Source organism: Dunckerocampus dactyliophorus, chromosome 9 (assembly GCF_027744805.1).
Source record: "Dunckerocampus dactyliophorus isolate RoL2022-P2 chromosome 9, RoL_Ddac_1.1, whole genome shotgun sequence".
Taxonomy (NCBI): domain Eukaryota; kingdom Metazoa; phylum Chordata; class Actinopteri; order Syngnathiformes; family Syngnathidae; genus Dunckerocampus; species Dunckerocampus dactyliophorus.
In genome coordinates, this window is record NC_072827.1 from 2,492,132 (window position 1) to 2,518,875 (window position 26,744).

At 41.2% G+C, this 26,744-nt stretch overlaps 1 protein-coding gene across 9 annotated transcripts in view; it reads left to right on the forward strand.

The window, feature by feature from the left end:
• LOC129188012 (mitogen-activated protein kinase kinase kinase kinase 4-like) overlaps positions 1-26,744 on the forward strand; it is a 111,948-nt gene that overhangs the window by 40,349 nt on the left and 44,855 nt on the right. For all 9 annotated transcript variants that reach the window (XR_008572508.1, XM_054787964.1, XM_054787957.1 and 6 more), the window contains exon 3: positions 23,399-23,455. Coding sequence is in view for 8 of the 9 variants with exons in the window: in XM_054787964.1 (XP_054643939.1) it covers positions 23,399-23,455 (57 nt within the window). In the remaining variant the exon portion in view is untranslated. The remainder of the gene's footprint in view (positions 1-23,398; positions 23,456-26,744) is intronic.

Genomic DNA, 26,744 nt, shown 5'->3' on the forward strand with positions numbered 1-26,744 from the left:
CTGCAAAGATGTTTTGCTTGATGGCAGCTGTATTTTTCGACAGATTTTTGCTCCAATGTGACACACGTGTGCTTATCAGTGCCTGAAATGTGTGTGTGAGTGAGGCAGGATTGCTAACCACTTAATCACTGTGCTGCATGTGAACCATCTTACTGGCATTTGATACTTTTTATAGCCATTCTGCCTCTCATTGACAACATTGTGGGACACGCAGAGGTCGTCTACGCAGAGGTCGTCTCTCGGCCCAGATTTAAACAAATCCCTGTCTGACTCTTTGCGGCCAATCCTGTGGTTGTGTCCTTAAACGCTCGGCGAGCAGCATTCATATCATCTCTGAAGTGCTTTAGGTAGGTACTTTATTCATCTCCAAGAGTAATTCACATTTCCAGCAGCTGTGCAAGAATGTCGTCATAAAATTAATTTGCCTTTGAGAGCGTTGCCAAGAAAGGAAAGGAAAAGGAGCGTCCTGACTTGGACTTGCGGTCTTTTCTGCCTTCACCTCCACGCGTCCCCGGTGGGGGTGTCGGTGTTGTTCCTGATAATCCTCCCAGCTCAGAGGGCTGAGGGAGGAATGTCACGATGAAAGGAGAGGCGAGAAGGTCAGGTCGCCTTGCGTCTCGAGGTCCTTCTGCTGTTCAGAGAATGTGTCGTCAAGTTCACCGGGCGGTGCCAAACCGAACGCTGTTTCACTCTGCTGGAATTCTCATCATATCCTACGCGTCTCTCTTTATGATAGAAGAGAACAAGAATCCAGATGGTTGTTGTCCGCGTTCCTTCAGCTGCCGCTAGCAGCTTTGGGAAAAGCCCCCCGATGCTTCCGAGCGCTATCCGTTACGCGGGCACTTGATGCTGCTTGTGTTTCTAAAAGTGGCCGTGATGGCGCGTTACGTTATGGAAAGTTGCACCCGTGGCCAGAATGTCACCGCCGTACTACGACCAGGTCTAATTACAGCTACGTTTTCCACTCTTCACCTGGTGCTTTCACTTCGTTGTCATTACCTCTGCCAGGGAAGCTCACTTTTAACGGACTTCATTGTTTGTATTTGCTGGTGGGACTTTATTCACGAGTGATGGATATTCTATCATCTTGTATTGTCGTATCTTCCGATTTACTGTGCATTTTGGGAAGCTGTGTCTAAGCAGGTTTAATCCGGATCTGATCCAGATTGTACAGTAGAAAGCAATGTAAATGCAACACAAAAAATTGCATTTTGAACTCTTCAGATCAGGTTGTAATTGTCCTTATAATGCCATGTCCTTACTTGTATATAAAGGATTCCATCGAAATCAGCAGCTCAGTCAAATCAGGTTTAATCTGGATCTGATCCACAGTGCACAATTGGAAGCAATGTAAATACAACACGAAACATGACATTTGATTTCTTCAGATCAGGTTGTAATTGCGTTTCAAATGTTGGCTCCTCACATCGAAATCAGAAGCTCAGTCAAAGCAGGTTTAATCCGGATCTGATCCAGATTGTACAGTTGAAAGCAATGAAAATCCAACACGAAAAATAGACCTTGAACTCTTCAGATCAGGTTGTAATTGTCTTTAAAATGTCGTGTCCTTACTTGCATATGAAGGATTCCATCTAAATCAGCAGCTCAGACAAATCTGGTTTAATCCGGATGTGATCCACATTGCACAATTGGAAGCGACGTAAATGCAGCACCAAACATGGCACTTGAACTCTTCAGATCAAGTTGTAATAGCGTTTAAAATGCCGTGTCCTTACTTGCATTTGAAATCAGAAGCTCAGTCAAATCAGGTTTAATCCGGATCTGATCCAGATGGCACATTTGGAAGCAATGTAAATGCAACATCAACATCTAATTTAACATGTAGAGATGTTTGAATTGCGGTCTAATCTGTTCATGTCAGGTTGTAATTTGTTCTTCTTATTGATGTTTAAGCCTTGGCAGAGGTCTGTTCTCACTTCGTGTTCTTGTTTGTATTTTTATTAGAGTAGAGGAGCTATGAGGACACATTGGTAGAGCGCCATTACGTCATCCCAGCACCTTGTCGGTCGCTGTGAGTCACGTTTGCTGCGAGCCAACAACAGTTTATTCGGGTCACGCACAACTGGAGGCAGCCAGCGCTTGTAAAGCTTTCACTGCGGGTCAAACCAAAATATGTGCGACAGCTGAAGTGCGTCCGGTAGACAATGTGGACATGATGGCATAAATACACGACAGCATACATGCTTTTTGTTGCACAGGAATTGTTTTGATGATTTGTAACGTGAGAGTAGGAGTTTAGCCAACTGGCAGGCAATGACGCGAGCGCCTATACCTGACGCAGCTTCTTGATTGTACGGCGGTCGACGGGGGCAAACGCGGCGCAACGCTCAAACGCACAGAAATGATCCAAAACTGAAACCACACAAACCCCATAAAAGACATGCAACAGGAGAAACACTGCAGTTGAAAACGCTGCAATCACATAAATGCTGCGGGATCAAACACAAATGTAAAGAAAACGCGCTAAATGTCAAATCAACCGCATGAGAGATATGCTGCAAGTTGGCGTCCCAAAACAGAAGTTAGCCAGGCTACCAGGAACTCGCCATTCCGCCAACTTCCTGGTAGCTTGGCTAACTTCCGCTCTGTTCCGTTTAGCTTTCAATTGTGGGGGCCGTTTTTACATTAGGGGGAAGAGTGTTCCACAGCTTTGGGCCAACTACGGAAAAGGCCCGGTCTCCCCTGGTCGTAAAGGCCCTGTCACACCTTGACGATTTAGCCAGCTTACGCCAGCGTATGAAAAATTTGGCCAATACGCTGGCGTACGTCCAATAAGTAATGGGTAAGTTTTGTATAAGTTAAGAGCACGCTGAAGCACGCCGGCATACGTCGTAGTACATCCAAGTCGTCCAAAAATTTTGTGCATGCACAAAACATTTCGACGTATGTCAATGTATGATTCATCCGCGGGCAATAAGTTATGCGATCGTTGACGCCAGTTCACACACGTTATTTGTAAGTTACGTACAAGTCGTAATACGTCAACATACCTTGAGACAGAACTGTCTTCTTGGCGGGTGAAGATGAAGGCTGTTGTTATTGTTATTGTATTTGCAGGTAAGTTTGCAGCTTGACCAGTAGAGGGCACTGTGACACTGGGAATGGAACCAACTTATTTTGATTTTTTTTTATCCATTTTATTAATGCCTTAGCGAGTCACAAATCTATGAGTGGTAGCGTATGCAGCCTACACCAGGGGTCTCAGACTTGCGGCCCCCGGGAGGATAGTTTGCGGCCCCCGTCTTAATATGAAAAATTAATATTCGTGTGGCCCGCAAGTTTGATATGAATGACACTTGTTGTGTGCGGAGCTGAACGAACCAATCACGGTGAGGTATATGGTCTCGAGGGCGGGACCTCGGCCGAACGAATCAATCACGGTGAGGTATATGATCTCGAGGGCGGGACCTCGGCCGGGCAGCGCGTCCAACGTCTCACCGACTTAACTCGTTCGCTTGGATGTACTATGACGTATGCCGGCGTCGGGAGGCTAAAATTGGGGTAATATGCTCTCTCTTTTTGGTTCCTGTTAAAAGCTGTGCTTCAGAGTTCTGGACTAACTGGAAGCGAGGGAGTCATTTTTGGTTTTGAATCATTTCTGTGTTTGGACATTTGCCCCCGTCGACCACCGTATCATATCATGGTATCGGATGAAATTCCATTTTTAAGGATGGAACCTCCTCAAAGACACACAAATATGAATCAAATGAATGATGTTTATCCACATTTGCCTTTTGTACTGAAATAAACACTCATGGTTTTAAACTGTTGAGGTGTGGTACAGAACGACCCATTGGAATCTCAATTAGGATGATGCTAACATCATTATTGGCCATCAGACACCCTTCACTGTTGATGTCCTGAACAAACAAGATGTGTGTTTGCGTGTTTGTCATGGCATCTGTGTGTGTGCGTGTGTGTGTTTGCTTGCTTGCACCTGGCCTCTTGTCCATGTTCAAAAGCCCAGAGGGGTGCAATAAAGAATGCCTTGTTCCAAAACTCACACACACACACAGACACACACACAGTGGTCAACTAGGTCAGCTGTGTGTCCATAGCTACATTATGTGTGATTCTGGAGCTGGGAATATAAGAATAAGATGTCTTTTTGTGTATTTTTAAATGACACCACTTCCCTGGCATTTCCTTTACGGGGGTGGGCAGGCATTCCCGGTTCCCTGCCTCCTTAGTCCTATCTGTTTTAAATCTTGTGTCCTGTGTTTATGTTTACATTTAAGTGTGGCACGATGCTCATGTTAATGTACAACAACACCACTTGAACCAACTTGGGCTTTGTTTCGCTAACTTTTCAATGACTTCATGCTGATTCAAATTGGCTAATGTCATCGACCATATTTGGACAAAACGCTGACACTGTAGAGCAGTCTGGTTGGGTCCTTACTGTCCCGTCAATTGTCCGATGGCCACGCCTCTACTCTTGTTTACTCTTCAAGGCTGTGATGCTCCTAAATAACATGCTGTGTGGAAGAGGGACGAGCCGGTGCCGTAAACTACCATATATTCTTATTTCCCATTGTTTTACACCAGAAAAAGGTGTGCTTCTACCCTGGCAGAATAAAACAAGGCTGTGTTCTTTATTTGCTAGCGGTTGTGTCGCTGCAAACTGCAACAAAATAAAACAAATCCTCATTTTTTTAAAACAAGCCGCTTATTACAGGCCAGCATAACGATCAAATGATGCAAGCACGGCTATGCAGATCGCTAGTCGCAGATCACTATTCTCTAAATTCTATGTCCTACTTTCAACATCTGGCAGTTGTTTTGCATTACTTCTTGCTCAAAGGGTCATACCAGCGTATAATGACAGAGCCACTCAAAACACGGAATGGGATTTTACAGGTTTTTACTGAATAAAGACACCCAGAATGCACATGAATGAAGGGTTTGGGATTTACAATATGAACTATGAACACTGAACATGAAAGAGCATGTGAACGTCCCTCCTTGTCTACTTCTCAGATGACCTCCTTGACATTTTGATGTTTTGCAATCAAGCCAAACACCCAAATGTCCAATGAAAATACCACTTTTCTACAGAACTTTGGATCAAAGTTGTGCTGTGACATAGTCCCTTTTGAGTACCGTAAGGACCCGTATATCACCAGGAAATCTCTGGTTTCAGAAACTGTTGGAATTTAGACTTTTAAGGTACACATTTAAACTTTTTTGGGAAACTTTAGTGGGTGGAAAAAAAAAAAAATCCTACAGTTGTAGTCTGCCCGTGTCTGTCAGGATCCTGTAAAGCAGGGGTGTCCAAAGTGAGGCCCGGGGGCCCACGTTTTTTAATTGGCCCTCTGCATTTCTAAAAAAATGTGATTATGCAAGAAAATAAAAAAAAATAAAAATGCTGAAAAAAGCAGTGATTTTAGAAGAATAAACACAAAATAGTAGCAGAATAAAGTCATAATATTAAGACAAAAATAGCATAAAGTTTAAATATTAAAGACTAAAATGTGTAGTATTTTAAAAAGTTTATTAGAAACAAACAAAACAAAGAATACAGTTGCAATTTTAGGGGAAAAAAAAGTAATAGTAGCCCCCGCATTTTATTTTTTAGTATGCGGCCGTGGGTGGAAAAAGTTTGGACACCCATGTTGTAAAGCCACTATGTTTCCAAATTTTGGGTCAAAATCAATCATCAGTCAATCAATTGAAAAAAATAATTTGTTAGCTAGCCGAGATTACAACCAACTTTATGCTATGTCTTACGTGCCAGAACGAAAACACACGGCCACTTGTAAGCCTGGGCCTGGTCCAGCCAATAGTGACATGATGTGGAAATGTGATCGCCCCCTGCTGGCTCTTGGAAAAAAACACGCGAGTGACTGTTGTTTTCATTAGGAAAGCAAAGCACCATCTATTTCCTTCCTGCTCTTCAACAATCAGATATTTGACGGTATTTCTAGCGGTTGGCGTGTTGGCAAACGTCGGCCGCCACAGTGACCGTTGCAGAGGGGTGGGGGTGGCAGCAGTGGCGGCGGCAGTGAGTGTGTGAAGTGAAGCACTGTGAGTAAATCAATTCATCAGCAGCTGCCCATGTGACCCTTTCAAGCTCTGCTGCTGACTGAGCGTTTTTTGTTTGCCACTTGGCTACGACTTTTAGCACGTCTAACTCCACTCAATCTCTCTTCTTTGTGCGCATCAGGAAACCTCTTTTATTAATGTCGCCGTGTTATTTAGTAGTTTTGAAGCGTCAATGGGCTTTTGTCATCCAGTTGTTTTTTTTTTTTTGTGTGTGTGTGTGATTACGCAAACTGCTTAACCCAGGGGTGTCCAAAGTGTGGCCTGAGGGTCATTTACAGCCCATGGCTGTTTCTATATTGGCCCGCGGCACGTTCTAAACATAATTTTAGCAAACATTGAAAAATCAGCATTCATTTTGCAAGAATAAAGTCAAAATATTAGGCGGAAAAAGGTTGTAATCTAAAAAGAAAGAATAATGTAAACAGAAAAATAACGTCATTTTAGTTTTTTTAATGTCGTAATATTATAGAAACTAAACAGTAGTTTTTGGAAAATTAGGTTGTGCACAAAGTTATAATATTCCGAGAATAAAGTCAAAATATTACCAAAATAAAGACAAGTACAAGAAGAAAATTGGCAAGAAGAAATTTTAAATGGTTGGGGGAAAAAACATCAGAAATAGAAAAAATGCAGTAATTTTACAAGAATAAAGTCAAAATATTAGGAGGAAAAAAGTTGTAATCTAACAAGAAAAAGTGGTAATTTTACGAGAATAACGTGAATGGAAAAATAACGACATTTTAGTAGGATAAAAACTGTTTTTTAAAGTCATAATATGAGAAACAAAACAATGACTAAAATTGTAATTTTTGGAAAATTAGGTTGTGCAAAAGGTTATGTTACGAGAACAAAGTCAAAATATTACAGGAGTAGAGTCATTACAACAAGAACATTTACAAAATGGTTGGACAATAAAAGAAACCCATGAAAAATAGCTGTAATTTTATAAGAATAAAGTCCAAATATTAAGAGGAAAAAAGTTGTATTCTAACAAGAAGAATAATCACAATTTTACAAGAGTAAACTCGTAATATTATTAGAAACAATAACGTCATTTTAGCAGCGTAGGGTTGAAATACTAAAGAAAATATGCAATTTTTAAAATCACAACATGAGAAACAAAATAAAATAAAGTTGTACACTTTTAGAAAATTTGAGCAGGGAAAAAGTTATCACATTATGTGAATAAAGTCATAAGACTAAAAGAAGAAAATGTACAAAGATGACTATAGACGAAAGTTGAAAAATATGGAAAAGGGAAAGACTGAAGTTCAATAATAGGCGCTTTCAGGTACGTCACTAAGCTGAGATGCAGTCTTTACTTGAAATACAGTATACAAGTATACAGTATAACTTCTTAGCATGTCTACAAAATATGAAAGTGGCCCTTGCATCCTTCCGTTTGTTCACTCTGTGGCCCTCGCTGGAAGAAGTTTGGACACCCCTGACTGATGCTACATAACTTTTTTTGACGGGTGTGCCAGGGAACTCCATTTGCTCGTTTTTGAGGATAAAAGTAAAAACGTTAAAGGTCCCACATTATAGTATACCTGTATAGTAGTACAGTTTTAAATAAGGTACCTCAATAGAGTACTGGACGTGTGTTAGCCTTTGATGCTGGAATTTACACGCTTTGAAAGCGCGTTTAGTAAGCCCTCCCGTGTGTCTGTGCCTTTAATGCTAATGAGTTGTGTTTCCACACCTGTCACAGACAGTGTGTGTGCGCGTGTGTCCAAAAAGCGCTATTGTGTACTTTATACACATTTTTACTGGCGGTCATCCCTCGTGAAGCAGGATTCTTCAATATCCATAAATGGAATATTTTAGTAGGACGGCGTACTTCCAGCGTACTTCATCATTTATTTGCATTTTCAATTGTTTTCTGCATGTAAAACTACAAAAACTGTGTTTTGAATTAACTGTTTTGGCTTTCTGGAACAGATTAATTGTATTTCTTATGGGAAATATTGATTTGGTTAACGTCCCTTTTGGTTAGAGTGGGGACCTTCTGGAACGAATTCATGACGCTAACTGAGGCTCCACTGTGTGTCAATTAAATAGACAATTCCACTTAAACACCTGCTGTGTAAAGCATAACTTCCTGTACATACAGACAAACACCGTCTAAGGTTCAACAGGAAACAGGACTGACACATTCAACATCTTATGGCAGAAGACTACTGAACTACTACTACTAAACTACTACGGGTCTGCGAACTCATGTTTGCTGGAATAACGCTAATAATTAAAAGTAAACATTGCAAGTAGTTATTTTTGTTGTTGAATTAATGGCAAGTCAACATGCATGTGCATCGATACCACAAAACACAAAGATAAAAAAGAAAGAAAGATGATCGCTAAAACTTTGAAATGACACCTCCCACCTTCTGCGCCTCCAGGCTTTTTCCATGAGGATGGAAGTTGTGGTCCTGCGTGGAAACTTGAGTGTGGACGGCTTGTGAGGGAGGGGGTGGTGGGGTCATGTTGGAGTCGGGTGACGAGGGGGGTTCTGTTGGAACGTGGAACCAGCTGGGGCGGGGGGGTGGGAGGTGGGGTGTAACCACGTTAGCATGCATGGTCAAATATCACTTGTTGAACCAGTTCTTCCAAAAAGAAGCTCAGTGTTTCTCATACATTCATTTTTTATTATTATTATTATTATTATTATTATTATTATTATTATATTTGGTGTTACCTGCTCACTCATAAACCCATTTTAATGGGACCGTCTGTGAATGTAGCTTGTCGTTCCAACTCTGTGCAGCAGGTGGTGGTATGCATGGTAGCTTTGCTTCTTAACACACCTCACACGCACCTGATCTGCCAGAGAATAAGAAGATGTAGCAAGAAAACAACATGACATGGGGGTCTCTCCAGGCTCAAGCTGTGGACATCCAAAAACCTGAATTGTCTGTATGTGCAATGTTTGGACTAATATTTCAGCATTTAAACAGTCATAGTGACAGTTTTACCAAATTGGACCATTTTGGGTACATTGGAATTGTATTCATTGTACAGTCGTCTCTCGTTTATCCTGGTTAGTTGGTTCCGACCCAACCGCGTTTTCCAGGAAGTAGCATTCAATATTAATAAATTGAATATTTTTGTAGTTAGAGCATAGAAAACCTGTTTATGACTTTTTTAATCTGTTTTTTTAACCATTATTACAGCCCTGTAGACATGAAATAACACCCACATAGTCACCTTTATACTCCTCTTATTCTTTGTTTACGCCACATTGCTAATGCACTGCAGGGACACGAGACTCCCACGGCTTTAAGGATAGCATGCTAACTAACTGGTTAGCCTTCAATTTATTTATTCTAAACTTAAGAAAGGGTTTCAAACGGAATGGGGAAGGACAAAGTAAAAAGCCAAAAACTTACCACTTCCGCACTGAATGGGAGGAGAATTTTTTTCACTCAATCATGTTGGACATGTTGTGGCTGACTCCATGCAGTGTTAGGGAAATGTCATGTGTCATTGCTGACGCCTAGTGACCAGAATACACATATATATATATATATATATATATATATATATATATACTCACCGTCAGGAAAAAAAGGGGGAAAAAAATAATAATATGTGATGTGCTACTGTTTGACTCAAATGCATGTTCAGGATTAAAACCATGAACCATGAACCATGATAATAACAAGCCTAGTAGTGCTGTACAACTTTTATCCGCTGTCCGCAGTGCCATCTACTGGTCAACATTATTATTTTTTTTTTTTTTTTCCCCTTTTTTCTCCTTTTTTCCCTCTACTGGTCAACATTCAAACTGGACGCCAACCTGTCTATAGAGGCCACCTGTCTATAGCGGCCACTTTTGCAGACTCCCTCTCGTGGCCGCTATAGACAAGTTTGACTGTATAGATATATATTTTATAAAACATATGATGTTCAATGTAGCAAAGGACGACTGTAAGACTATAATTACGACTTTATTTATGTAAAAGTCAAGGACAAGGACTCTTGGAAATCAATGGACACAGCACAAGTAAAATGAAAAACTGACAAAAACAAGCATGCATTTATGGGAAAGCAGTCTGAGTCGCTTGTGCTCTTCTGAGAGGCTCTCAAGTCCACGGCCGTCTTTCTTTTGGTGTCCATATTTTGTCCAAGCCTTTGCTTTCCAGAACAATTAAGCCAGAGTCGATGATGTCATCTTTCGCTGGTTGTGCGACCGTCTGAGTGTTTTATAATTGTTACAGCCTGTGAGGTCACCGCACTCACGTGTCAGACGACCATACACACCGAAAACCCTGAAGCAAAGACGGGATTAAACATCTAACTGTGCTAATGTTGTCATCGTGAGGCTGAACGTGTAGCGACTTGGCTGCCTCTAGAAAAAAAGACGAATTGAATGTGATGAGCGTCTATGATCTTTACAACCTCAGCACTGGCGTAAGCTTATTGACATGTGGCTGCTAATTGTTTACAGGCTGTTAAAGGTACCAAAACAAAGCTGAACTCCGGTTGGCACACTTGACCTTGTTTACACTGTTTCAGTTTCACTTAGTGGTGGCGGCCCAAGACGTATGGCTTGATGGCGACCGTGTTTTTCAACCATTTTCCTCAAATTTCACACACATAGATGTGCTTGTCAGTCCCTTAAAGATGTTTACCAAATTTCCTGGTGATTCAACCAAACACGCTAACGCAGTGATGTCCAAAGTGCAGCCCGCAGCTGGGTTTTCATCGGCCCGTGGCACATTTTAAAAATATAATTAACAAGAAAACTAAAAAAAACAACAACAAAAACTGTCAAAATGTACAAGAATAAAGGCAAAATATTAAGAGGAAAAACAAAAAGTTGGAATTTTTACAAGAATAACATAACATTAGGATGAAACATATTTTTAGTTGCATAAAGTTGGAAATATGATGTAAAAAAGATTTTTTACTCGTTGTAATATTATGACAAACAAAACAACAAATTAGGAATTTGGGGGAAATTAGGTTGGGCAAAAATAAAATAATACGAGAATAAAGTCAAAATATTAAAATCACAATTGAACAGAGTTGAGCTGCATTTATTTTGGCTAGTGCGTGTCGAGCCTTTGCTTCAGCCTGCACGGGCTGTGTGTGCGTGTGTGCGTGTGCGTGTGCGTGAAAGTGATGACTCAGCAGAGCGACACTGTGATGGATGCTAAATGGAAGTTGTTGCAGGCCAGTGAGTTGTTGCTTGGCTGCTGTGGCTGGAACATGTATTGGCACACTGTACCACACATGTGGTGGTTTCCTGCTCAGAGGCGCGTCAAAATGATGATTATATCTATTGTGACAAAAGTTTGCTATCAGTGAAAGCAAACACACTGGCTCCTTTTAGCGCTGTTATTTTCTGCTGTTTGTCTTTCCATTTCCTCACTTCTTTGCATTGAAAGGGCCGCTAGTCTCTGAACACTGCTTGACTTATTGTAGTTTGCAGTTGCTCGTCTTTTTGTAAAAGACATTGTTCCTGGTTTTCTGAGCAATGTTAGCAATGTTCTTCTGAAGCAACTCGCCTGAGAAGTTTTATGTTGTGGTTCTGCTGAATCGTCTTGCGATTCCCAGGAAGCCGCTGCGCTCCAAAAGAACTCCACGTCTTGCGATCCCGACCAAACAACAATCCAGATGAGGCCTTCTTTCGGTTACGTCATCACTGATGTGTAACTTCCCTGTCGCCCCGACGGCCAAAGTATTTTTGGACAACACACCTCAGTAGACCTCCTTGCAGTTAGCCTGCATTCTACTTCCTGTTTTGCTCCACTACCGGCAGATTCTGATCTTCAGTGTATTTGAGTTCCATCACTTTGTAAGCTGTAAAATGTTGGAAAAACCTCAATACAGAGGAACCCGTTTAAACCTGACTGCCATCAACATAAGCCAGGGGTGTCCAGGTGTTTTCCAGCAAGGGCCACAGACTGAAAAATGAAAGGATGCAAGGGCCACTTTGATATTGTACACATGTAGATTGCTAAAAAGTAGTATTTATTTCAAGAAAAAACTGCATCTAAGCTTTGTGATGTATGTGAAAAGTCTGTCATTAGTATCAACTTCAGTCTTTGCTCTTTTTTTGCCAGTTTCGATTTAGATTTTGTAAAAAAATATTCCATATTTTTCAACTTTCTCCTTGAATAATCTTTGCAAATTTTCTTCTCGTAATATTATGGCATTTTTCCCATAATATTTTGACTTTATTCCCCGGATATTATGACTTATTTTCTAAAAATGTGCAACTTAAGTTTGTTTAGTTTATTTCTCATAGTATGACTTTAGAAAAATAACATTTTTTCTTTAATATTTCAACTCTATGCTGGTAAAATGTTATTTTTGGATGTAATTTTTTGCAAAATTGTGACATTTCTTCTTTTTAGAATACGTCTTCTGTCTCTTAATATTTACACTTTATTCTTGGAAAATTTCCGATGTTTTAAATGTTTTTAATTTTGTAACATTCACATTTCTGCTTGTAAATGTTCTTGTAACCGTGACTTTATTCCCATCATATTTTGACTTTATTCTCGTAACATAACTTTTTGAACAATCTAATTTTCCAAAAATTTATTTTTTTGGTTGTTGTTTTGTTTGTTTCTCATAATATTATGATTTATTATGACTGTTTTTAGCTACTAAAAGTATTAAGTTTTTCACATTTTCTTGTTGGATTACAATTTGTTTTCTCTTAATATTTAGATTTTATTCTTGTAAAATAACCTTTTGCTGCTGCTGTTGTTTTTTTTTAGTTGTCTAGTAAAAGTACCTGTATATATTTAGAATGTGCTGCGGGCCGCCACTTTGGACACCCCTGACATAAGCGGTTGTCATCATAACCGAATCCAAAACTAGCCATTGCTTGCACTAGGCCTGTCACGATAATACAGTAGATCGAACGATTAAAAAAAACAGGTCGCTAATTATGAGCCCTCGATAAATTGATATGTGCATATGCGCAATGGTTCTATAGCGGAATGAACGGAGAGAGTGAACTCTCCTCTCATTCAGCCTCTTTGTGGAGGCGGGGCTACTAGTGAGTGGACCCAGGTTGCTGGCAACAAACTAGCCTTGTGAGAACGCATATGCTAACATGAATGAATGCACAGAAGCGATGGTTTCTAAGGCAAACGCAACAGTCCCAGTGTGGGAACGTTTCGGTTTGAAACAGAATGAAGGTGAGCGCATTTGTTGGAAAGGAAAACGGGGAACATGACCAACTTATACAGAGAGACGCAGCGGCGGAAACAATCTTTGTAGTCCCGCGGAACATTATGTGGGACCTGCACCACCTGGGGAGAAAGTGCCAGCCAGGCTTTGAGCTTCACAAGTCTGCCACCCCTGCGTCTGCGGCTGCTCCCACAGCAGGATCTCTGGCACGTCAGCCAGGAAAGAGTCCTTCAAACAAATGATAAAACGAAGATACAGCCTATCACAGCGTATATTATGTCGTATAATTAATGAAAATATGATCAAAAATGCTGATAAAATCGATTATTGACGATAATTTGTAGCACAATAGAGAGGTATAGAATTGACTTTGTGTCTTGATTGATTTATGACCCCCCTGTCATAAAAGTTTATGACATGCCCCTCCCCCCACCCCCACTCCCCAACATCTAAGCGTTTTCACACTTATGTGACGAAGATCAAAGCGTTTTCACACCTACGTGACATGTTTATGACATGGCAATAAAACAATAAAAGTTTATGACGGGCCAATAAAACAATAAAACATCAAAGCGTTTTCACACCTATGTGTCAGGAAGCAATAAAAGTTTATGGCATACCAATAAAGCAATAAAACAATAAAACATCAAAGCATCAGGAAGCGGACATGCGGAAGTCATAAACGGACATCTGGAAGCCATAAACCATGAAAGAAGTTTCACACCTATGTGTCAGGGATCAAAGCATCAAGAAGCGGACATGCGGAAATCATAAAACAAACAAACAATCATCAAATCATTCCCACGTGACTGTGTTTTCTTCCGGCTGCGTGTGGGGGAAGCCCCCATTCCCATACCCCTCCTTTCCTAACGACCCCCCTCCACCCCCACCACCCCCAAGACATCCTCCGGCCTTATCTGGGTGTGTCTCAGCATGTGTGACTGGGGCCCCCAATACCGCCCCCTCCGGCCTGTCTGTGTGTCTCAAACATGTAGTTTTCTCATTGAAACAATATAAACACCATAATAATAATACTGCTAAAACAGTCAACACATTGCATCCTTAGCTCACACGTCCCCATTCAAACCATTTAAATCAGACAATTGCAAAGACAGTCAAAACACTGATCAAAACAACAGTCAAAACACTGAAAACACTTTTTTACCATAGTCCCATTGAAACAATAGAAATAATACTGCTAAAACATTCAACACATTGCATCCTTAGCTCACACGTCCCCATTCAAACCATTTAAATCAACCAATTGCAAAGACAGTCAAAACACTGAAAACACTTTTTTACCACATTCCCAATGAAACAATAGAAATAATACTACTAAAACAGTCAAAACATTACAACCTTAGATACCAGTCTTTCTACTATAGCTATTTTGTTAAAAATTTTATGGCATACCAATAAAGCAATAAAACAATAAAATAATAAAACATCAAAGCATCAGCAAGTGGACATGCGGAAGTCATAAAACAAACAAACAATCATAAAATCATTCCCACGTGACTGTGTTTTCTTCCGGCTGCGTGTGGGGGAAGCCCCCATTCCCATACCCCTCCTTTCCTAACGACCCCCCTCCACCCCCACCACCCCCAAGACATCCTCCGGCCTTATCTGGGTGTGTCTCAGCATGTGTGACTGGGGCCCCCAATACCGCCCCCTCCGGCCTGTCTGTGTGTCTCAAACATGTAGTTTTCTCATTGAAACAATATAAATAATACTGCTAGAACAGTCAACACATTGCATCCTTAACCTCACACGTCCCCATTCAAACCATTTAAATCAGACAATTGCAAAGACAGTCAAAAGCATTGCAAACCCTTTTTTACCACATTCCCATTGAAACAATATAAATAATACTGCTAAAACATTCAACACATTGCATTGCATCCTTAGCTCACAAGTCCCCATTCAAACCATTTAAATCAGCCAATTACAAAGACAGTCAAAACACTGAAAACTCGTTTTTACCATAGTCCCATTGAAACAATAGAAATAATACTACCAAAACAGTCAAAACATTACAACCTTAGATACTAGTCTTTCTACTACAGCTATTTTGTTAAAAATTATATTTTCTTAAAAAATATCATGATTACCTGTCAGCCATCCATCCACCAGCCTTGTTTCTTCAATAGCAAAGTACAAATGACACATCTAGGCCACTCCCTCCTGCATCTAGACCACTCCCCCCAACCAGCTGATACAATTAAAAAACAGAACAGACTTTATACATGCATTTGGTCTGCTTTCTTATGTTAAAATGTTTTGCATTGTGACATCATCCTCTGAGCATGATGTATTGCACTCCTAGAGCTTTCCTAACATAGCTATGCTATCCCGGCAGTGTCTTATCTTTTAATCAGCACTCTAGTGTTATGAATGACTAAAGGAAGGTAGACTTAGAACTTGCAACTATTTGGGCTCTTTTAATAAAAATAAAAAGTCTAGAACAGTTACCAGTCTTTCTACTACAGCTATTTTGTTAAAAATTATATTTTTTAAGAAAATATCATGATTACCTGTCAGCCGTCCATCCACCAGCCTTGTTTCTTCAAGAGCAACGTACAAATGACACATCTAGGCCACTCCCTCCTGCATCTAGACCACTCCCCCCAACCAGCTGATAGAATTACTGTTGAAAAATCACAGCTATCAGCTTGACCCCTTGGCGTTAAAACAGACTTTATACATGAAAGCAAATAAAGGTGATATACCACAGAGTCAAGAAGCTGTAAAAAAACATGAAACCTTGGGACAACTATCTTATCACCCCCCATGACTTATCAACTGTGGATCATTACAATCATCTCCAAGTACCCAAATACAAGAATGTACTATATTCTATTTATTTATTTATTTCAAACGCAGTACCAGTATACTGCAAGTACCCAAATACAAGAATGTACTATATTCTATTTATTTATTTATTTCAAACGCAGTACCAGTATACTGCAAGTACCAAAATACAAGAATGTACTATATTCTATTTATTTACTTTGAAACGCATCAGTCTTTGCCCCCCTTACCTAGTCTTTGTGAAGCTTTGATCAACAGGGCTCCTCTTGGAACTTCTTCTCCTGGCTTGTTTGTCATGAATGAACACCCTGACTCGGGTCCATTTGGTGTGACTTCTCTCGGGAGTCCATCCTGGCCGCATCTCCATTTGGTCTGCTTTCTTATGTTAAAATGTTTTGCATCTCAGCATGATGTATTGGACTTGTAGAGCTTTCCTCACACAGCCATGCTATCCCTGCAGCGTCTTATCTTTTAATCAGCACTCTAGTGTGATGAAGGACTAAAGGAAGGTAGACTTACAACCATTTGGGCTCTGTTAATAAAAATAAAAAGTCTAGAACATACTGTATAAAGATGATCTAAAACGATAGATAGTGACTTTGTTAGGTATGTGTCCTTCTGAAAGCCTTTCCTACAAAGGAATGTCTTGATTGAAAAGTGTGAATGTTGGTCATTAGCAAACCTGATTGTCCTGATGCGTACATTTGACATTACAGGGCCAATTCCTCCCCCTAAAGTGGATGCAAATACTGTACATACTGTATGTTGGCTAACAGAAAGACACACATATACTGTTTACAGATTATATTTATTATCATTATGTATATATCGGCACTAAATGCACCCGGAAAGATTGGTTAGAGGTTGTTATTATTGTTATTCATTGTCTAGTTGTCCAGATATGATGTTTTGTTTGAGTTCTATTTAATTATTTTCATTGTGTCCTTTTTAATCACAGATAATTAGTACATATGTGTACTATTCATTTTGACCTCTCTTTTACTTCTTTCTTCATTTTTTCTTTTTATTACAGTTAGAACATGGTGTTCAAGGGGTTGGTAGTGACACAATATGCATGCTACCCGTGCATTCTGTATGAAATCCTACAGAAGTACTAACATGATGCAGTATGGGGTGCTACTTCAGCTACACATTTGACAAATACATCACTAGCAGCAATTTTAAAGGTTCTTTCAGTTAGATATGTGTATGTGCCTGATAGGACAGGATGCTCCATTTGTTGTATAATGTATAATCATGCCATTCTCTCAGCAGGTGTCGTAAGCACAATACGCTTTTTAAAAACATTTATTTAATTTCCAAACACATCGCTGGTATACTGTAAGCATTCAAAAACTAAAGCAGAGACATTATTTGATTTAAAAAAAACAAACCAACAAACATGCCCTGACTTGTCTCCAGGACATGGGGGGCCTCAGGAGGCAGGCTATGCTTCCTCAATCTCCACCCCCTTCCCACAGATACCCGAAAAACCATCCGCTGTACTCACTACATTCTACTGTCATCTGGAACTTGATTGAGAGAAGGAGACTCTTTTTCCCCCAACCCCTATTTAATTCAACATGGCGCAGCAGAAGCCTTCAGGTAATATTCACCCTTTACTGATTACCACAAAGCCATCATCCATCATTGGAGAACATTCCTATCATAAGAAAGTCCTATGTAAAACACTATTGTCTAAACATTGACTAATATTTGTTTTTAAAGAGTGCTCATTAGATATAGAATATCATGTGTAGATATATATGAACTGTATGATATAGAGTTCCTTTTCATCTCTGACATTATCGTAAAATATGCTTGATACTACTGTGTTGCCGGGCAAATTCGTAAGACTACTGGTAAACAACAGATGCATCACCCATAGCAAAACATACTTTCTCATCAATACAGTTAATCTTGTTGTTTTATTTCTAATCTCATTATTTTCTTTATAATCATACAGGAATCATCAAGGATCCACACAATAAGACGGCTGAATGCACCAACCTCGACAATGTCCCTACAACTTGGGGTTATGCCGACAATGAATCGACCTATGTGCCCGTTTATCGACACGACGACGTAACCTCAGCTGAAGACGTTGGAAGGGCGACAAGATTCACTGCAAACATCATCACCCTCTTCCAAACCTTACTGAAAAAATGTTTGAATCAGGTAGCGTGGGAAATAGCACGATCTGAATGCAACGGCTGCATCATAGAACATCCAAGCCAGTTGCAGCATTCATGTCTAAACAAACGAGGAAGTGTCTTTTACATCAACCACTACAGCAGGGTAGTTGACAGCGTTTTCCGTCCTACCCTGACAACCGCACTTCAGCAGCTGTCATGTGTAGAACCAGGATACGTTGTTATAAGTACAGAGAGACTTCTTGGTGCTGCCGAAGCAATAATACACGACCTGATGGAGAAAGCATGCTTTGGTCGCATTCAGGACGACGATGAGGAGCAAGGAAACGAGCCCTCACATAGAAAAATATCCATGGCTTTCTTGACATGGTTACACTAAAAACCATGTGTCTTCTTTTGTTTTTATTAACTTTTATATCTCTTTTATACAAAAATGGACATTTTTATATGTAGGATTACCTCACTTATGTACTTCAAATGACAAATTTATTCCTTTGTTTTATCCTGTCACGGTTAGGTACTGCAATGGGGGGCGCTACTGCTCCAACGGCCTATTTCCCGCCCCCACTTCCTGCTCAGCCACGGCTGCTAATTGTCCATAGTTTTTCCGAGACTGCGTACACGTGTGCGTTCCTGTGCTTTCCCCGTGGTTTCCTGGCTCAAACAACAATTGTTAAGAATATAGATTTTTTTCTGCGTGCTTGCGTGTGTACAGTTTTTGCTGCTTGGTGTTCTTATATTTTTGGGTGAAAAAGCGTCATTTACAGCCAAGGATGGATACCACCTTTAACCGTCAATAAAAGAGTTCTTTAAAAACTATGCCTCTATTTCCTCATTCGCTTTTCAATAAGCACAATCTTCCAACAACACGTCTTCATTGCATTATGAACACGAAAATTTGTAGAGTGACGACGAGCGTCGGACAGTACAGTGACATAAAAGGCTTTGCAGAAGTATGAAAGAACGTGTGAGACTAACGTTTGCCTTCCTTACTGTGTTACCAATGCTAACCAGGCTACATAGAAAATCAATACAAATAAATAAATACATTTATCAATCAAAAACTATCACATGCAACTGCAGAATGAACTTGAACTCACACTTTCTTTCATACTGACATGAAAACTTTTGTACATTTGCAAATCTTCTTTTTTAAGTGGGTAACAATTAAAAAAAATAGATAGTGCAGGATAGCTGTGAGAAGAGTGTGTGAGTTTGTATTGGCCAAGATGGCCGTGTGATCTTGCATCCTGTTTCTGCCATCAACAAGCCTTCAACGTGTCTCGTTCAAAGCAGAGGGAAAATATTCCATTCCAAACAGTCGCGACGTCTTTCTCGGACTTTGGCGATGGGTGCTGCCGAGGGGTGGGAATCTCTGGCCACCTCAGGATTCGATGCGATTCCGCTTCAGAGGCCTGCGATGCGACGATAAAACGATTATCAAGCATCATTTTTTTCTAATTTCTTTTTACTCACTGTGTGCTACTAAAAGAAAGCATATTTGTAATGATCCGCAATTAAAATGAACATGAAACAGATGAATTTCCCGGCGCTATTTGTCATTTCTAAAAAAAGAATATAGCGATATAAAGAAAAAGGGAACTCGTTGGCGCCAGACTAAACATTTCGGGCATGTTTACATGAAGTTTATCTTCAATACTAGCAAGATCCGGTACTAGAGTATCCGGTAGAAGAGTATTCGATCAACGCCAGCCGCGTTTCCTCCTCTGAACTATTGACACCCCCGAATTCCCTCCACATCTGACAGCCAATCAAAACCGTGGGAGACAGTTCAGTACAGTTCGCTGTGGATGTGAACGTGTCGCTCAGTGGTGTAGCTGGTCACAGCCGCTCGTCACCACCCGTGTGCCGGGTTTGCTATGCGTTGGTGAAGAGTTTTCAGCAGGCGCGGTTGTTTGTCACCTCCCGTGTGTGGTGCCCATTACGCTTAGGTGCACCGCTATTAACTGTCCAGGCGGCACTTCCGCTTTCCATCTTTTTGTTCTGTTTTTTTGGTTCCGTCTGAATCGATTATTGACATTTATGAATCAGTTAATAATCGTCAGTGTCAATGAATCGATGATTTCCCACGGCCGGCGTTGTTCCCGCTTCTTCGTTAGCTCACGCTGTTGCTGTGATCACGTGGACTCTGCATGATGGATCAGGCGCTGCTGGATAGACGTGCTGAAGCGGAGTCTGGAATGGGCTACTTGTGTCCGAGTGCTGATACCAGAGATTTTTGCTGCTGCTATTGGACCGATATCGGATTTCAATATCAAGTCGGTACTGCAACACATGTGGATATAAACTGACCCATTTTCCATAGAAATGACCCCTTTTATGTGGACAAAAGCAGTCGACCACGGATGTCGTCTTCGACTTAAAGGGACCCTTTCCAAATTACATTTTTTTCTCAACCTAAAAATATAACAACACCCCCACTGGCAACATTTGACTTGGGAAAGGTGTAAAAAATTCCCAGTCTCACTCCACATCTGGCAGCTAACACCGATGACTCGCGCTCACAACGAAGCCTGGAGAATGCAGACACTTGAATGGTGGCACTCCACCAGCTTGGCTGTGTTTACGTTCCTTCCTCGTGTGCAACTTTGTCATGTTCCACTGAAGTCTGCATTGTCGCTGACTTTGCGCTGACTTCCAGTAAAGTCCTGCGGGTGGGCGGAGCTTATGCAATAGAATTGCGCGATTAAGGTTAGTGTGCACTTGACCCTCTTGTGATTGATGGACGTTGAAAAGAAGGCTGTCTTCCTTTATTGACATTCATTGGATAAAAGCCAACTTTTAGAAGGGCTTTTAACCTTGGCCGAGACGTCGTCTTGTCACCAAGGATGAAAGATGAGTGATTTGCACACCGTGGCCATATTTGGTCCAGTAATACATTGTGCTGACCTCTTATGCTCGTCAAAGTTAGTCATTTCCTCTCGTCTTCTTAATGATGCTGCAACTTTATGGCATTAGCCCCAGCTAGTGCTAAAGCTACTGTAGCACAGTGGTACCTCAGTTTAGCTCGTTAGCTCGTTCCAAAAAGTTTGCCGAAAACTGAAACGTAGGAAAACCTAGGACATTTTTTCCATAGGAAATAATGTAAATGCAATTCATCGGTTCCAGACACCCAAAAATGCAAACAAAAAATGCATTTTATAGAAAGTAATTATAGTTTGACATGTAGAAAACAATGTGAAATACAATCATCTCTTGCTACATTAAAAAAAATTCGCCGTTTCGTGGTTGACTATGGCCTTTTTAGTCAAAATACTACTCAAAAAATAAAATGAACACTAAAATAACACATCTGAATGAATGAAATATTAAATACTGTGTTCCTTACATAGTTGAATGTGCTGACAACAAAATCATACAAAAATTATCAGTGGAGATCAAATTTATTATTATTATTGTTGTCAATCTGTGTTGCTTCTTAATTTCACAGAAGTGTGATTGATCAGTATTCCCTTTTATTTTTTGAGCAGTTTTATGTTGAAAGAAAAGTCTTATGTAGTATTGTAATGTTACTTTGAGGAGACCTTACCGTACGTTGCATTACCTTAACTTGCAATATGGAGTTAGCCATGGATGCAGAGTCTGAAATGAGAGGAAATAAAAAAGGTTGTCCTCCCATTCTGTGTGGAAGTGGTATGTTTTGGGCTTCATACTTTGTCCTTCTTCCTCACTCAGTTTCAAACCCTTTTAAGTTTAGAATAAATACGTTCATGGCTAGTTAGCTCGGTAGCTTGCCATGCTTAAAGCGGCGACGGTCTATGTCCCTGCAGAGATCCCGTGGCCTGCGTGTAAGAGTTGTGTAATGTGGTTTAAACAGTCAGCAGGAGTGCAGCAGTGTCATTTACTGTATATATGTATGCTACATGCATGTCAGACTGGCTGCCCTGTATCACACGTCACAGTGAGGCTGGATGATAGACTGACGTCAATCTTTTTTTTTTTAATGCCTTGCGATCGACCCACATTATGTTCGAGATACCACTATAACAACAAGGAACTTTGCCAATGCTAACGTATGAATTATGTCTACTAACACGAGTATAAAGGTGACTATAGGGGTGTTACTTCATGTCTAGAGGGCTCTAATAATTTTAAAAACTTTTTTAGAAGGTCTAACTACGAAAATATTTTATTTATTAATATTGACTCCAACTTTGCGGAAATTCACTTAGCGCAACGACTGTACTTATAAATGAGGAATGGATGAAACTTATTGTTGATGTGGATTTCCCGTACATCCTGGTGAGATCGAATTTAACATTGTTCCTCACCTTTATCAAATCACTTGCAACTTTTTTTGGCCCCACGGCGTGTTATTTCTCAGTGCACGGACAGTGAGTCTGCAACCTGTAAGGTGCTTTGTTTGGGCACTCTGTTTCGCAGCACGATACAGAACAGGGCAAACGGGCTAGTTCGTTACGTGCAGTACGGTATTGTAGGAAAACCGAGGCAAAATCAGCGCAACGTCTGCAGTAATGCGGTCGCTCTACCGGACCGTCGTGGTGAAGAGAGAGGTGACGCAGAAGGCAGAGCTCTCAATTTACTGGTTGATCTACTGTATGTTCCCACCCTCACCTACGGTCATGAGTTTTGGGTCGTGACCAAAAGAATGAGATCGCGGATACAAGCGGCATAAATGAGTTTCCTCCGTCGGGTGCCTGGACTCACCCTAAGAGGTAGGGTGAGGAGCTCGGCCATCCGGGAGGGTCTCAGAGTAGAGCCGCATCTTGTCCGGATGCCTCCCTGGTGAGGTGTTCTGGGCGTGCCCAGCCGGGAGAAGGCCCTGGGGCAGACTGAGGACACGCTGGAGGGATTATGTCTCACAGCTGGCCTGGGAGCGCCTTGGTGTCCTCTGGTGGAACTGGAAGAGGTGGCTGGAGGCCGGGAAGTCCAGACTTCCCTACTGAGACTGCTGCCCCCGCATAAGAAAATGGATGGATGAGAAAAAAAAAAAGTATGTTGTGGTTGTGGTTCCACGTCCAGTGTCCTCCACGCTACGTTAACAGCAAATGTTTTATGTTTGCATGACCCCAACCAAGTCACCCCGGTGTGTTTGCTCAGCCTACAACACGACCTTCTGCCAACAAAGCACGCAGACACGCTTGCGTCTGGGCTGGAAAAGCAAAACAAAACCATAAAAATGTCTGCATGTTTACGTTTTGCTCTTTTGTTGATCATTTTGCTCTTTCTGTCCACAGGGTCGACATGTCAAGACGGGACAATTGGCGGCCATCAAGGTCATGGATGTCACAGAGGTCAGCTTCTTTTATTTGTACACCTACTGTAGTCGTCGCTTCTTTACATTCAAATAGATTAACGAAAGCATTGCCTTTGACATATGGAACTAGTGCAGGAAGTTTCCGCTTTATAGTATAGCTCTGGTAAAGCTTTATTGCGTTATCATTTGAAATAATCACAAAACGTTCCAGTTTTGAGGTTTCAATGAAGGCCATAAGTCCTTCTTGTCATCCAAAAAAGATATTTTTTAAAAGTGTCAGTGAAGTGGCTCATGTCACCAAACACTCTTGGCCCTTGACATGACTCTTTCGCTCCTCGAAACTGACGGCGCAGCAAGTTTTTCACGAACTGCCACAGCCAAACGTCTTGCCCGCTTCCTTCTTAATCATTTGGAATCATTTGGTCAAGGAAACGTGGACTCCCATTGCACCAAATCTTTTTGCCAGAAACACACCAAGGAGAGCGTAAACGGGGCCGCGTGATGTCACGTTTGGCACATTTGACTCTTTCCGGACGCATCACGTTCACATTTACAAGTCGTATTTTCTTGACAATGTGAACGGGCACATAAAAAAATCTGATTTGGGCATCATACCCAGCAGTGTGAATGTAGCCTTAGAGCCTGTTGCCTCATTAGGTGCTGCTGTTTTGAGTTGCAACTTAGTTCAAATGCTCTTTAATATCTGTGTGTGAACAATAACTTGTATGTTTTTTTGCATGTTTGAGATGGTGTCTATTAACGTCTTTTCCACTTTCATAATAACTAACTCAGCTAAAATGTTACATGACTTGTAAACTAATGAAAGGTTTTATGATGGTTGTATGATGAATGCATTCTACAGACTTTTTTTCTTAAAGTAATTGAAAATACTAACAAATGGAAGTTGGAGAAGCCTCCTGGAAAGTATCATGGCGTTCCACTTTGGAGACGCCACTGTATTTGTTTTGCAGCGAGTTCACATCACATGCGCTCTGACCCACATTCCATTTCTTCTTCCATACAGGGAAGGGGGAAATGCTGAGACACACACACACACACACACACACACACACACACAGACACACACATGGACACCCACTCACATGTGAATATAGTTAATATGAATAAAAGTCCAAATAAAATACAGCGATGGTGCTGTGCAGTTTCCATGCGTAGCGTGTTTGCTTAAGCTGCCATGAGACATAAAAACCACCATAAAGAAATTAGCACATTTCTTATCTTCTGAACGTTTTTTTCCCTCCTCATCCTCCCTGCATTTTCTTGGAAAAGTTCATCAGAAGTGCACTTGAATCATGGCAGGCATGACTGCTGTCTGCCTGCTTCTTTCTGCTCCCAAATGTTTTGCGTTCACTACTGAGATGATTGTAAAATGATCTGAAAAATCTCATATTATCTTATTTTAACTCCAAGAACCACTCATTTGTACTTTATCCACTTCTTGCAGATGCAATCCCTCGCTGCCATGTCTGCAGCTGACTGACCAATAGCAGGCAGAGCTCCAGGTGTAGCTTTTAAGAGGTGTAGGGAAGCCCTTTATTTTAACAACTTTTAAACAACTTCAAAGTGAGCGTTTTGGTGCCTCTCACTCGCCCCTTGATTTTGAGTAGCTAATTCAATTCAGCAATTCACACATTATATCTCTATTTAATGACAAATGACCAAAATAGCGTAAAGATGTGCTTTGTAAATAAAATACAATTTCAATGTTGCCAGTTGTAACAATAAAAGGCAAATACAGCCACTTTGTGGCTGTATTTGAGGACAAGAAGGCATAACAAACAAAGCAGGAATGACGAAGACAGGGGAGGACTCCGACACCATCTTGCTGTTGTTCTTACTGTAAATAGCCACCGGGATGATTGCAGCTCCTCCCACCACCGGAACCGTGGCAAAAACTGAAGTCAGAAACCATACAACAAAATAAAAGGCCAAAACACTTGGGAAGATTTGCATTTTAAAAATATCCATGCTTGTGTCGACATGCCCTTGGTAATCCTTTTGGACCATTCGGCACCCCCACCCCACCCCCACCCCCAACATGTCTACTAAATATGAAAAGTCTGACAAGTCATGCTATAAAGTTTAACAAGTTGCTTTTTCAGCTTGAATAATGATTTGGAGTGCATGAGAAATTTGAAAGGAAGGCACAGCCACATGCGTCGATATGGAAAAGTACAGAACCAATGCTGACCACTCATGATACCTCAAATGCAGCTCCTGTCATCTTGTAGAGGTAATAAAAATTGCATCAGGAGGTTGCCTACAGCCACAACGCTAATTGGAGACCCCGGCAGTTATTTGTTGCTGCAGACCACACAACCAGTAACCACAGGAGACTGGAGCCATTACGCAGAGATGGCAGACTACCTGCCTTCATCGGCATGTAAAAAACGTACATAGCCAACTAGAGGCCTGGCATGCACGCTTCAGTCTTCTCATAAGTCTGTCATTTATTTAAAACCGGGAACTTTTCTATCCTCAAGGAAAAATGTGTCCATTTTTAGCGAGGATGTTGTCATGTAAACTTGTAAAGTGCATGTTTTGGTCTGCGGGAAGAAGCCGTGGCGTTCCCCGAGATGACATTCCGGTTATGGGGTTCAATCCCATAATCTTGCTGATGGGAGGCCTCATCACGGAGCAGTTTGGAAGTTTAGTCTTGACGGTGGCACGGCTTGGACTCCTCATGAGTCCATCATCGACCACCAAACCCCTCCCCACCCCGCCACCTTCGCCCGGCTTCCGTTTTCCATGAAGCCTTCATTTTGTGGTCGCCGCCGCCGTCGTGTTCGTCTCCATTGTATGTTTCAGTGCAGCAAGATGGTCGCCTCCATGTCTCCCCACCACGTCTTGCCCAGGAATGATAATGAGCAGCTTGTGAGAGGGAATGACTGGTTGGGATGGGGTGGGGGCACTGAGGGATGGGACAGAGAGGCGAGGTGAAGCACTATAATGAAGCTGTGTCTCAACATGTGACTAAGCTCGATATAAGTTAATGCAAAGTGATGTCCAAGGACAGGGGTGGGGGACGGTGGGGGGGTCAGACATGAGACATACGGAAGCCATGCGAGAGACAATGATGTCATCAAGTGTGTTTGTCTATCATGATTCACGCACTTTTATCTTTTCATTGTCCCTCTCCAGTCAGTCCACTTTTTACTGACAGGAGTGGGAGCTCTGACCCAATGAAACTCAAACCAAAATGCCATCTGGTGGGATGAAAACATAGGTTATTTTTATATTCCGCTATTTTACCAGGTTAGATTTCACCAAAAGCTTCTAATATACACTTTTAAAGCACTTTAGTG